Raw genomic sequence first — 14,071 nt, 5'->3', positions numbered from 1 at the left:
ATTTCCACGCCTATGGGATGTGCCACGCCCCCCCTTTTACAAACTCCTTTATATATATCCTCCTATAAGCACCTACCATTAAAATGTTTGCATACCAAATTTCGAGTTCGTATGACTAATGGTTCCGAAGTTATGGCTGATTAGAAATTTCAGACCTATGGGAGGCGCCACGCCCCTTGTAGGATCCCAATTTTTTTCACCCTATTATAAGCCCAGGAGTCATGGCAATACTCTGTCACAATTTTGTTCGATTCTGTCCGTCCGTTTAGGCTGCAACGTGGCACATACATACATACATACTTCCACAAATATGTAGTAGATTCCACAAATATATAGTAAATTACCTTGAAAAGGGCACCAAAGAACGAAACAAGCGCTAAACTAAAAAATGTTCACGTTTTTATTCCCTAAATGGACTTAGTTTATTGCGAAAGGCAGAAAGTTGGCAACAGTTATAGCCATAGTTGCCAACTTGGTGCTTTAAGCACTAGATTTAGTGCTTTTTGAAAATTAAAGCGCCAAAAAAAATGGTTTAGTGCCTAGTGCCCATTTTAGTGCTTTTTTCTGAACTAAAATTTCTGAATTTACAAGAATCTACAAATTTAAATGCACTGAAATGCAAACCATGATGAATAAAAAGATGAAGTTGCAAACCCACGTTCTTGCGTTCTTGTTAAATTGTATTCGCATTGAAAATGCTAGCACGCAGATAGGTTAAGTATTAATTTTTTTATTTTCTTGATTATTGATTAGTTCGAAAAATTTTAACTTTTTTCCCCACCTGACTTCATCGGTTTTTGTAGATTTTTCGGTGCTGAATCCAAATCTGGCTGCAGAATTTCTCTACCACGTCAGAATTTTGAAATATCTTAACCTCTAAGTTTAAAAACACGGTTTATTATAAAACAAAAATTGTACAACGCTCAACAAAAATATTAAAAATAAAATGTTAACAAGCCACAATAACATTGACAAAAAATTGTTTCGCTCATTTCTACTTAGGGTATCATTAAGTATTATTCTTCCCCTTCAAAATTCAATTTCGTTTTTGCGATTCGATTGTTCTTTCTCCAGATGTACCAGTTTTAATGTGCAGTACTTCGGTATTACTTCGTAAGCATGAATGTGTATTTATTTATACAAGTAAATATTGTTTATTTTTTACTTTTGTTTACCATAAACTGGTATGAAAAAAAGTATCCTCTGATAAAAAAAAAATTAAGTGCTTTTAGTGCGGTAAAACGCTCTTTTTTCGAAGGTTTGGTGCTTTTTGAAACTCAAAAGTTGGCAACACTAGTTATAGCGATGTCAAATTTACTCATATACAAGCACGGATAGAGAGTGAACGCCTGCTTACAGAGCAGAGGTGGAGAGTGAGAATGTGTTAGTGTGTCCAATTTATTTTCATGCTGTCGCGTTCTCATCGTTACGCTCTCGCTTATATACGTACACGCGATGCTTACGCTCTTTTAGCGCCTGCTAAGTCTCTGCCCATGCCTGTTAAATAGCGTAAGCATTACATGCGAAGGCGTAACAAAGTGAACGCAACCCTGTAGGAAAACCACGGACGAGTGAATCAAATTTCTAGTTTCGTACTAGATCTTTATCGCCAAAAAGGAACTAGGCCGATAGGAGCTAGATCCCCACCAGTCCAAAATCGGCGAAAAGTGGTACTTTTAAAAAACTATTTTTTTCAGTTTTTTTTTACTAGAAATCTATATCTATAGTGATGAATTTAGAACTGGTTCGGAACTATAGAAAAATAGATGCATAACGATCTAGATCTGATTTGTCGAATTTAGAACTAGTTCGGAACTATCGAAAAAGGGATGCAGCAGGGGGCTTGTTTATTTTACATAGATATGTGTTCGGCGGCTTCTTCGTTCAAATACGCTTCTATTCTGCATTTCGCAGATGCTTTTTCATATCTTGGTAATACAAAGCCAAAGTTTGTGTTAACATTTCAACATCTTGGGACCGTCTGGAATCTAACAGCGAGCACCTCTGCAAACTCAGCTACAGCTAAAGGTATGTAAACGTACATTTCTTACAATCATTCAAACAAATTTAATTTCAAATTGAAAACACATTTCTTTCAAAATAACTTAAAATCGCACACACAGAAGAACCAAAAAGATTTAAAAATCATGATGTTTTTTCTTTCGTCTGTCGATTTTAGAACTGGTTCTGAACTATAGAATTAAGGACTAGTTCGGAACTATCGAAAAAGGGATGCAGCGGGGGGCAATTGACAATTCCTAGGACATCGGCATGTTAAATTAGCCAGTTGTTTGCATGCAAAAGAGATTTATCGCGAACCAGTACTGGGTCTAAATGTACTAGAAGCGCACCAGTTCAGAACTAGAGATTTTCCCCACAGGGAAAATCATTCGAACGTAATTGCCACACTAACACAATCACACTTTCAACTCGCGTTTACTTGTGGTAGTGATCACATCTGCTCATATACACTCCTCGTCATTTGAATTGTACACCCTTTCAATCCCTAGTATTTACAGTTTTCCTTTTGTTTATTTAATATATAATACAAGTTAAAACTTAAAGAAAAAATTCGGATATGCAGTTTTGTAGCCCATTCAATTCTAGTGCAATAAAGTACAAGTTTCAAGTGACTTTGAAATAGCCTGAGATTTGTTTTTTTTTTATTTTTTATTGACGGTGCTGCGCATTTTATTCCATATGTAAATTGTGTCGAGCATATTTTGTATAAGAGAAAATGCGCAGCACCATCACCAAAAAAATTTTCAAAAATCACCGCGATTTTACAAACACTTGAAACTTGCACTTTACTGTACCGCTTTGTTGACATTTTTTAACTCTGTATAAAGTTTTAAATCGGATGTAATGAATATTAAATAAACAAAATAAAATTGTTAATACTAAGGATTAAAAAGTTGAGCTATTCAAATGACGAGGAGTGTATGTGGCGTACGTTTTGGAGAGTGGGCATTTTTACTCCAGAATACGTGTGCAGTGGCTCCCATTGGTATACGTCTATTAGTAAGATTCGTTGCCCCCTTCATGTTTGCCCATGATTTTCCCCTGATCTGGCCCGCGAAATGGGCTCGCTTACCCGTACGAGCAAAAAAGCCCCTACGGGCAAAAGTTACACTCCGTAGTGACGTGTCTCCAAGTCATTCCCTGAGTAAGATCTTGGATGCTATTAACTCGGTTGGCCACAAATGTATTGTAGCTTGCTGCAATGCTGTTTATCCATGAAAGCGCAATTGTCGAGTCTGACCAGCAAACGAATTTTCCCGTAAATGGGCCCAGCCTTTGTATTGATCAGCCAACAATTTAGCCGCACAAAGTTCCAACTTCGGAATCGATAAAGATTTTAGTGGTGGTACTTGGGATCTAGACCAGAGCAGGTTTACATACAAGACCTCATGCAATTTTTCTCGAACGTAAACGCACGCTCCGTAAGCTGCCATACTAGCGTTACAAAATCATTTGAACTTCGCCCGCACCTAATTCTACAAAACGGGGAAAGTAAATTTTATCCACAAAATTCAACTCGTCGCACAATTTTGTCCATGCAAATTGTAAAGAAGACAGAAGGCTTTCATCCCATGGTAAATTTTCTTTCCATAAGCTTTGCAAAAAAACGTTCGGTTTTAACACGACCGGACCAATTAGACCAAGAGGAGCATAGAAACTAGCGGTTACTGACAGCACGCTTCGTTTTGTTGCACGTTTGGGTGGAGGGGGTAAGCTTAATTCGAATTGAAGTTCATCCACTTTAGGGTCCCGAGCTATACTTAGAGCCTTTGTGATGCCATTGCCGTCGCTGAACTTTAAATATTGTTGCCGATTACATAACTCAATTCCTTGAAGGATCTTTTCGTTGTTGAACACTACTTTCTAAGCATGAAATTTCCCTTTTCCAGTAGTTTTTGTGATTGCGCCATTATTTACAATGCTACATTTTCTGACTTTCTCCCCGAGATAAGGTGATCCACGTAGAAATCTCTCAAAACTATCTCGGCTCCTAGAGGATAATTGCATGCCTCATTAAATGCCAGCTGATGCATACCCCGAACGGGTCCGTAGGTCACGGTGTCTAATCTATAAATTCGATAATCCTCCTCTGGCTGCTCACGCCAGAGTATGCACTTTAAAAAACTGTCGTTTTCGTCCACCTTTACGCACCTGTACATTTTCCAAATATCCTCTGTTATATCGATTTTGTGAGACCGAAACCTCAAAAGAGTGTTATCAAGTTTTGGTTGTATGGTAGGACCAGAAAGTAAAACATCATTTAATGAAATGCCTGTGGAAGTCGGAACCACACGAAGTTTAGTTGTGCATAGATTTGCAAAGTTGCAAGCGATTGGCCACATCTGAAGCCACAGTGATGTTGATGCGGAATCATGCAAGGCTCTACATGGAACGAAATTCCCATGGCGATTTTTTAGCATAACGACAGCTGTAGCCAACATAGCATGCTCCTTAGACGCGAATGCAATAGGCTGCTTGGAGTCCGCAATAAGAGCCGTCTTTGTCTCCGGAGATGCGATTGTATCCTCGAGAACAGGATTAGTGATTGGCGATAAGTGAAGCAAGGTATTATGCTTGCCTGAAAAACTTTTGCAATTGCTTGATTTGCAATTTTTCACGATATGGCCTTTTCGCAAACAGTTAATACAAAGCTGCAACCTTTTGGCTTTCTTGAAGTGCAGTGAAGGAAATGAAATTCTCTATAGCATTCATCGGCGTAGCAATTTAGGGGGGGGGAGGGGCTCGACCCTATTAAGCTGGCATTTCAGGGTACTATTTTATATATATATAAGGAAAATTTGAAAGTTAGGGGGGAGGCTCGAGCACCCCCCTGCCCCTACCTGGCTACGCCCATGATAGCATTGCAAAATGCGCACCCTTTGGCAGGGCTGCCGGTGACAAATGATTGTTTACAAATGGAATTCCTTTTATGATTCACCTGTTTTCCTGAACTGGATGTAGTGTTTTTAACCCTCTCCATTATACGTACTCTTGGATTGTGTTTCAACATCTGATTTGGTGGTGACAATCTGGATGAGAATTCCGTTCAATATTTCGTCGTTAGTCGCAATTGTTTGTAGTGCTCGAAGATGGCTGCTAATTTTATCGCTGAGCTCTCGTAAGCCATTTGCGGACCTTTCCGCAACTCCCTTCAAATTAAAAATCTCTTTACTATGTACATTAAATTGAGCTCTTCTAACATCGAAACGTCATTTTAGGAATGTTACCGCCATTTCATAATTTTCCGCGTTGATTTACAAAGACCGAATAGCATCTAAAGCGATTCCACGACTGCACTGAACATTGCCCAGAAGTGTCAGAATCAGAAAGATCACTCCACTGAATCGGGGTAACAGCAACGGTGGCAAACGAGATCTTGGGACCACCGTGATGGAGTGTACTTCGGAATGTTCTTCCATCGTCTACTGCCGACGAGTAGATGATTGTGCGAACGTGGAAGAACGTTATCCAAGGGCTTTCGTAAGTGCAGCTTTGACGAATATAAATGAGTCGAGGAATTCCGTACGGGTTTCGCTTTCAATTTCAGCGTTGTCTTCCTTCTCTAGCTGTGACTGTACCTCTTCAAATTGTACCTGCATTCTTTCCAACTGCTCCAGTTTTACAATTATGCTGGATTCATCCGCGCCAAGTAAGCTGTGTTCCTCGATTTTAGCTCTAAAGTTGTTAACTTGTTTTTGGACTACAAACTTTTTTCGCTTAAGAAATATGTTAGTTGGATTCTCCGTTTGTTCTCGAATAGCCTCACGTCTTTTATTTGCTCGAGTCATTATGCTTGTGTTAAACTGAACAACGACAAAAGTTAGCCAGAAAAAAACGGTAACCGATCAGGTGATCCAACTGGTGCTGTTAATAACGGAGCTAATCCAACAACTAATGTTTCAGAGATACGCGTAGGTATCACGTCAGGGTCACCAATGTTCGGGGGAGACAAGAGTTTTTTGTCTACCTCTTGCCTTTATACACAAAGAACTACGATGCAAAAAAAAAAAACAATGTGCCTCTCAAAACTGGTTGATAACAAGAAAACGAATACCTTTTATTGCATTAACATGTGCGCTATTTATACAAGCTTAGTGTAATAGAATGTAAAGAGCGAATTCCAATAGATAACAATGAGCGCAAGTTAGCATAGCATATATCGTATAATTACAAATGATCATTACGCTCGTCGCTTTAAGCTGGGGACAGGCGTAGTGAAGTATGGCATCCAAATCTCGTAGCTATGATCTGGACAAAGGGGTTTAATCGCCTTTACATCGATACCAATTTTTTTTTAAAGCGATTAGTATTTTTTTGTCTAAAATACCTTTTTATAAAAAAAAGGTATTTTAAAAAATAAGTATTTTTTCCTTTAAATGTTTTTTGTTTTTTTTTAATTGCGGTTACAACGATGACAACCCTTTGAAAATCAGTTAGTAATTTTTTTGTTTATTTTTTTTTTTTATAAAAAAAAGCTGTTTTTTCCATAAAGTAATTTTTTTTTAAATATTTTTCTTTATAAAAAAAGTTTTTTTTAATTTAAATATGTTTTTTCTAAAATTTTTATATACGAAAGTATGCAAATCGGAAGAATGGAAGTTTCACCTTTACAACGATATAAATTTTTTTTTAAATCAGTTCAAAATTGTTTGCAATATATGGAATTTAATTTTTCGAAGACCTGAACTTTGACCCCTTATAGCACCTGTAATATAAGTTTGCACATCTATATTTTTAGGTTTTTAGTTATTTACATGCAATAATTAAATTTAATTTTTTACCAAAGGTCCTATTTCGAACTTCGAAAGCCCATGTCTCGTTTATATATATGTATATATATACATATATATATATCATGATCCAGTGATCGGATCTAAACCAGTTTAGTATGGGACCACCTCTGAGACATTACCTTTTCGATGCAAAAATATCGAAATCGGTTGAAGTGGTCCAAAGTTATGCGGTAACATAAATTTAAAAAAATATATTCCGACGAACTGAAATGAAAGTGGTTTTAAAAATCTTTCTTTCTTAACTTAACTCTATGAGGGTTGCCACCTGTTTAAAAATCAAATTAAATTTGAATTAAGGAAATTAAATATGAAAAAAATATCCAACATATGGGTGCCAAACGTAAGGGGACTCAGAAAGTAGCAGTTTGCAAATATTTTCATTTTAGTTATGTTATCCAAAAGTTATATGAAATGCCAGTATGTATGCCAAAAGAAAGAGTGTTAAGAATACATTAAGAATATTGTGTGTAAGAATTTATTTCAAGTTATTGTTAAAAGATGGGTATCAATCGAATGGGTTTGAAAATTTTTTATTTCTTAATTATATTTAGCGGGGTTGCCACATGTTTAAACAATAAAATTCAACTTAATTCATCAGTTAATTAAAATATGTATCGCAATGTTAGAGGAAGAATACTTAAGAATATCTTAGCGCGAAAGTACTTTTGAAGAGGGGTTCCACCTGTTTAAAAAGTCGAATTTAATTACCATTTACGCAAGTTATTTGAAATATGAAGCGAAAGGGTGTTAAAAAAACTTCAGTTTGAACATTTAGAATGTTTGAATTGCCACGTGATATAAAGTGACATTCAAATTATTTAAGAAGTTGGATGAATTATTAAAAGATGGGTATCATCGAAATTATTTTAGCCTATCGATACTATCGATAGTGATCCGATGTTTTGCAGCTCTAGGCAGAATGCATGGATAAACAAAATCCAAAGAAGCGAATAAAGTGATTGAAAGTAAACAAACCTTGAATGTCTTCCAGATTGTCTAAAAAGATTAAAAATTAACTTCGATTAGATTTGTAATTAAAGTTTTTGTAAATCAGATTTTATACATACGTACGTAGGCACACAAATTCGCTCTCAATCAAACAAAGCAAAACATGATTTTTATGCAATGGAAATTTCTGGAAAGTAATGGTAGAAAACTAAGTTTTTCGGTATTCATTCTATTTCTCAGCTGACTACGATGAAGCATTCTACCTTGCGCTTCCCTAAAGAAGCGAAATAAATAAAATATTATAGGACATTCTACTATACATTGCCAGAAATGCCTAAAACAAGCGAAAAAATTAGAAGACATTATAAGGCAGTGCATTCTAGAACACATTACCGCTTGAACCGATTATCGATTTGTTTTGTTAAATTATCTAATAATGTGTATCTATTTATTCATGCTAAACTTGTCACACCCGGGACATTTTGCCCCTTATTCTAATTACCTTATACGAGCAATTTTTGTGTATATGTATATGTATCCATAACGGCTCTAACGTAGCAAAATGAAAAATCCTTTAAAAAAGTCTTTCGAAGTTGTATTTCTTCCAGTTGTCAAAAACTTTTTATTTGTCACGGGGAAAATACCGTAACAATTATTTGTATCGTGCGAATATCTATAGAAATTATCAGGGTTTGAAAAACTGTTAGCACAGCGACAAAAGCCAAGCATTTGCTTTTTTATAAATTGTGGTTGCTTTGCTAGCCGGCAATTACAAGTACCTGATGAAGATCTTGCAGAAGCAATGAGCTTAGCCGACGACGCTTTAAAGGAATTTGAAGAAATGCGACAAGATGCAGAAAAAACTTTCATTTGCTTTGTTTTTTTTGGTGCATACTTCACCTAGGTACAGAAATCAAAGTACCGCGATACAGCAGTCGCCAAAAGAATCGCTTTAATGTGAAAACCGGAGACGCCGAGGCATACTATCGCATTGCTTTTTACATTCCCCTCCCTGATACATATATTGCTTATTTGAAAAGCCGGTTCTAAACCATAAATCAGTTTTAAATAATTTTAGTGTTTTGTTTCCAAAGTATGATTTTAACGAAAAAAAACGGAAGAATTGTTTGCTTTCTATCAGGGCCGTAGCCAGGCAGGCAATTTTTTTTTAATTTCACTTTTATTTCAACGTATTTTGATTAAAAGAAAAATACTGATAAAAATTAAATATATAACACAAACAACAAAAAATATAATCGATGATCGCATGAGGCTATTGCCTGAAAATTTTAAAATGCGCTTAAAATGTACGGTAGTCGAACAAATTATAGCCGCACCAAATTTTCACTAGTTTTAAAATATTATTTAAAACATCCGTATAAATACAAGTGTAAAGGCAACGTCCCACGATTGGGTATTTTCCAAAATTTGGTGCAAATCGTATCCCAATTGTGTGAACAAAACCCAAAATATTTTTTGTTATTCCAATCACGAAGATTAATTTGTTGAAATTTTTCAATAGAACATCGCTGTACCAATCTTTTGACTACAAAAATCAAAATTTCTCAATTTTTTTACCAATAGCCCAATATAAAAATCTGTACAAATGTACCCATCGAGTGACACTGCCTTAAAAATTTACGCAATTTAAAAAAATAATTCAAAAAATTTTCGTTAAAATTTCGATTTTTTTAATTAAATTCTGAGTATGCAGTTTTGTAGCGCACTGAGTTCTAGTAGAATAAAGTATGAGTTAAAAATGTTCGAAATTTACACGAAAAATTGTTAATTTTTTTTAATATTGCACAAATTTTTAAACTTGGATTTACACGGGTTTTGTTAAAGAATGAACTATATTTTTTGTAAAAAAAAAGTAACAAAAGTTCAATGACAACAAAAATAATACGGTAAAACTTGGAAAAAAGTGATTCGGCTATAATTTTTTGACCACTGCACTTTTTCTGTGCGAAATTAATAGCAGCTAAAAAATTGCAATATTTTAATGTAAAATGATGTCAAGCGTTAAAAAAATGTAAAGTCAGTAAATAAAATGTGAAAATATGACTTAGCATTCATAAGACAGACTTTTCCACGCAACGTTTTTTATGTTCAAATGATGATTATATGTATGTGTTTAAGTAGTACTCGAAAACATTGTCCAATTAGCCCCCCCTTGAAATGAGCTACATAATAGAATATGTATTTCATATGTACATAAATGATTTCATCTAGCCATTAATTATGGCATTATTGAAATTCGTAAATTAAAAAAAAATACTAAATGTCTCGCAGATATGCCTTGAGAAGAGATCCATAAGGCAGTTCATAAAACACTTCATTTTCACTTAAGGTTTCAGTATTCCCCAACTCTCCACCGATATTATTTACACAGTACAGCGAAATTTCTTTACTACTTCAGGAAAGGAATCCGAATCCCTATGAAACCAAATAATAAGGAGCACTTACCACGTAGAAATTACTGCAATTGTATTGGTATCTAATGGCAATGGTATCTAATTATCTATATAACTACATAAAATTATAGCCGTTTTCGTTGTTCTGCGAGATGAACAAAATAAATTAAAGCTTGTAAAATTAGGTTTAGTGTAAAGGAAGTGCAGGTAAACGTAATACTTTCATACAATACATAATTGCATAATTTTTAAGGCACACATTTACCAAAAACCACTGATAACCTCCTGAAAAGAATCCGAACGTTTTTGAAACTAATTTGTGAAAAGAATGTTCAAAACTCTACTCACCTTGGGCAAAAAATTCGAAATAGCAATGCGTACATTCTCTCAAAGATTTGCCTTTTTGTGAAAGCTTTTCATCAGTAGTCTTTGCGAATCGGTGCGAGTGTCTTTGTAACTTAACCATGGTTACGGTACAGGAGATGAAATATAATCCAAATGGGGGCTGCTATTTTTTTTGCTCCATTTTCACTATTTATCACCATTAAAATGGGGAATTTAGCTGCTTTTGTTGAATAGTGCCACTTGCGGATACTAAAATTTAGTCTAATCTATTTTTTAGCGAAAAGCGGATAAAATGTAAGCTTTCGCATTTCAGCATATTTTAGATATAACGAAAGTTAGAATCCGACTGCTAGTCGACACATACTACGTTTATACGCACAGAATAATCGACTTAATTCAAAGCGCATTGACACCGTACACATTTCGCTGTAGTGTTTATGCTTACGGCTTTATATCGGCATCAAAGTAACCGTCTTCAAAAGCAAACAAAATCAGCTGTTTTCATTTGACATTTTATAAGTTAACGTAATGGAAAGTGAGAAAAATCTAGTTTTATTCGGCATTATAAAATCGTGGCAAAGAAAAAGAACGATTGTTATTAATCAGCTTTTAAATACTGATGCGAATATTTGGAATTCAAACAATGAAAAAAGAAATAATGTGAGAGAATTGGTTGGGTCCCAGGCTAATTTACCAAACATATTTTTTGCTACGAATATGCCTCGAATTCGACGTTTCCACAAACGGAAAAGGAAGGAGAACTTCTGGTGGACGCTGCAGCAGCCAGAAAATGATGAGTGCTACATCGAAGCTTTCCGTATGAGTAAAAAATCGTTCCTACTGCTTTGCGAAAAACTAGAGTGCTTTCTTAAAAACGATTGTGTGCCATGTATCACTCCACCCCTTGCTATAGAGAAGCAAGTAGCCATTTGTTTATATAAATTGGCTTCTTGTGGAGAATACCGAGTTATTGGTGATGTCTTTGGTGTGCACAAAAGCACTGTTCACAAATATTTTCACCTCGTCGTGAACGCGTTAATTCAGCTAAAAACAGAGTTTATCAAGTTTCCACAGGTGGGAGATGCGTTATTAATTGCAAGTGAATTTGAGAAAAAATCGCATATACCAAACATTATTGGCGCTATCGATGGTAATTTTAACCAACCTGAAGGCTTATATGCATATCCATACATAACTAAAACTCTGGAAATTAAACATTTTAGGAACCCACATACCGATCTTGCCACCAAGTCAAGGATACCTAGATTATATTAATAGAAAGGGGTGGCCTTCCATCGTAATGCAAGGAGTGGTGGATAGCAACTACATGTATGTATATGCATGCATATGTACATTAGAACCAATGGGAAACATTTTTACATTTTGTTACTTTAGTAGTTAAATAAAGGCGGACCTCCATAGTATGCGCATCCGTATGCGTGCGTTTGACATTTACGCTTAGAAATCAAAATTCATACAATTTTCTTACATTTTGATGCGTTGCTATGTAGGTGCTGCCATAAACATTTGTATATTCAATTTTTCTGTCAAACGCACGCATACGTATACGCATGCTATGGAGATCCGCCTTAAGTTGTTAAAATACCCATATTATATAACGATATATTGTAAAAAATTACATTTTTTTATTAAGGTTCACAGATGTCAGCGTTAAGTTACCTGGAAGCACTCATGACGCGACGGTTTTTAAGGAGTCGGGATTGTTTAAAAACTCATCGACATTAATTCCGAGGCATACAAAATTAATAAATGGTGTTGAAACGCCACTATTTCTTATTGGAGATCCTGCGTATCCACTTCTTCCCTGGTTAATAAAACCATACACCGGAAGTTTGAATGCAGCCGAAGAATCTTTTAATTGCCACTTGAGTTCTGCCCGAATAGTCGTCGAAAATGCTTTTGGTCGACTTAAAGGTCGTTGGCGATGCCTAACTAAAAGAATTGATGTGAATCCTACTTTCGTTCCGCAAGTTGTCTTAGCTTGTGCTATATTACATAATTTTGTTGAACAACAGAAAGAATCCTATTTAGAAACGTGGGCACAATCAGCTCTAAATATAAGAGAATTTCCGCAGCCTCAAGACACCCTTTCTAGTGAAATAATTTTTGATGACAATGTTGACCCTAAGCATTTGCGAAACAATTTGAAAAATTTTTTAAAAGACAATTTTCCTTTGAAAACCACTTATTTTAATTACTGACTACCAAACTCAAAAAGACTAATTATATAGCTTTAGTAAGAAGCAATTATAATTAAAAGCTATCATAATTCTTTACCACTGATCAAAATAATAGCACCTAGACATTTTGACCAGTTCTGACTATTTTTCTTTTGTTTGCTTAACGTTCGCCGATTTTTCAGAAAATTATAGCGCATTATATGACAAAAGCCATATAACTCCAAACTTCAGTTTTTATACAGAGCTTAGAAAAATTCAACAAATTTTCATTAAAATTTTGAACTTTTATTCTGAATTTCTAGAAAATTTTTGGGTACAGCCCATACAATTTTAGTCAGATGAAGTGCAAGTTTAAACCTGCTAAAAATCGCGTTGATTTTTTTAGTTTTTTTTGCTGACGACTTTAACGTTTTTTTCATACAACAAGTGCAATTTATAAAATATGACGGTGATTTGTTTAAAATTTCTTAGCAAACGGGCTAGTGCATTTTATTCCATAAGAAATGCATGCCAGCAAACTGCAAGACTATAAAATTGCATACCCAAAAATTTTCTAGAAATTCAGAATAAAAAGTTCAAAATTTTAATGAAAATTTGTTGAATTTTTCTAAGCATTAACCATAATTTAATAAAAAATAACAAATATTTCAAAAACGGTGACACTTTTGCCTTAAATTTGTTTGCTTATCAGGGAGCTCACCCCACCACCTACCATCTCCTCAAGTTAGGCTTGTTATTTTCGGACACCCTGTATAAAAGAAAAATAGTCCGACCTGATAAAACTGTTCAGGTGCTTTTGTATCATACATTTTAGTTAAAGAAACTAGCTGTATTATTTTATAATTACTTTAAAATTTGTTCAAATACTTTTGAAACTTTCATTTAATTATAATTTTCTTTGTCTGTTTCGACGCACATGAGATGAGAAATTGAATGAAATTTTGTAATGAAAAAATGAATATTTTACGTTGGCCTAGTTATTAAAAAAGCATCAGTTATGTTTTTAAATTTAAATTTTTAATTAAGTTAATTTAATTTTTATATGGCGTCGTACCGAAGTCCTATCTAGCGATGCGATAACTCAAAAACTAATAAACATAAGTACGTATATGTATGTATAAATATGCATAAGCGCATGTTGATTTAATTTTATTTAATGTATGGCAACAGTATATTAAACATTTAAAAAAACAAAAAGTTCACAAAAGACTACAAATAAATGCATTTCGTACTCATTATATGTTTATATACAGCGGCGCTCACGTAAATCGCACACCTAGATTTTTTACAATGTCACGTTTTCGTAAAGTTTTTGTAAAAATATAGTAGATTCTATAACATAAACCAT

General features: G+C 34.7%; 2 protein-coding genes across 2 annotated transcripts in view; one reads left to right on the top strand and one right to left on the bottom strand.

Annotated features, from left to right (window-relative positions):
- The window catches only part of LOC118735196 (peroxidase), a 583,871-nt gene that overhangs the window by 544,057 nt on the left and 25,743 nt on the right, over positions 1-14,071 (bottom strand). The gene's annotated exons all lie outside the window — the stretch shown is intronic.
- On the top strand, positions 11,482-13,019 carry LOC118749655 (protein ALP1-like). Its single transcript, XM_036484457.1, has 2 exons — positions 11,482-11,851; positions 12,177-13,019. Exons 1-2 carry the CDS (start codon positions 11,823-11,825, stop codon positions 12,742-12,744), a joined length of 597 nt encoding a protein of 198 aa, XP_036340350.1. The 5' UTR covers positions 11,482-11,822; the 3' UTR covers positions 12,745-13,019.

This window comes from Rhagoletis pomonella, unplaced genomic scaffold (genome assembly GCF_013731165.1).
Source record: "Rhagoletis pomonella isolate Grant_MI unplaced genomic scaffold, Rhpom_1.0 Rhpom_scaffold_00001, whole genome shotgun sequence".
Taxonomy (NCBI): Eukaryota; Metazoa; Arthropoda; class Insecta; order Diptera; family Tephritidae; genus Rhagoletis; species Rhagoletis pomonella.
This window is presented reverse-complemented; position numbering and strand designations above follow the sequence as displayed.

Coding starts and splice junctions, on each gene's coding strand:
- LOC118749655 (XM_036484457.1), top strand. CDS start 11,823: ATGCAAGGAGTGGTGGATAGCAACTACAT. Junction 11,852..12,176: donor GTGGTGGATAGCAACTACAT/GTATGTATATGC, acceptor TTTTTTATTAAG/GTTCACAGATGTCAGCGTTA.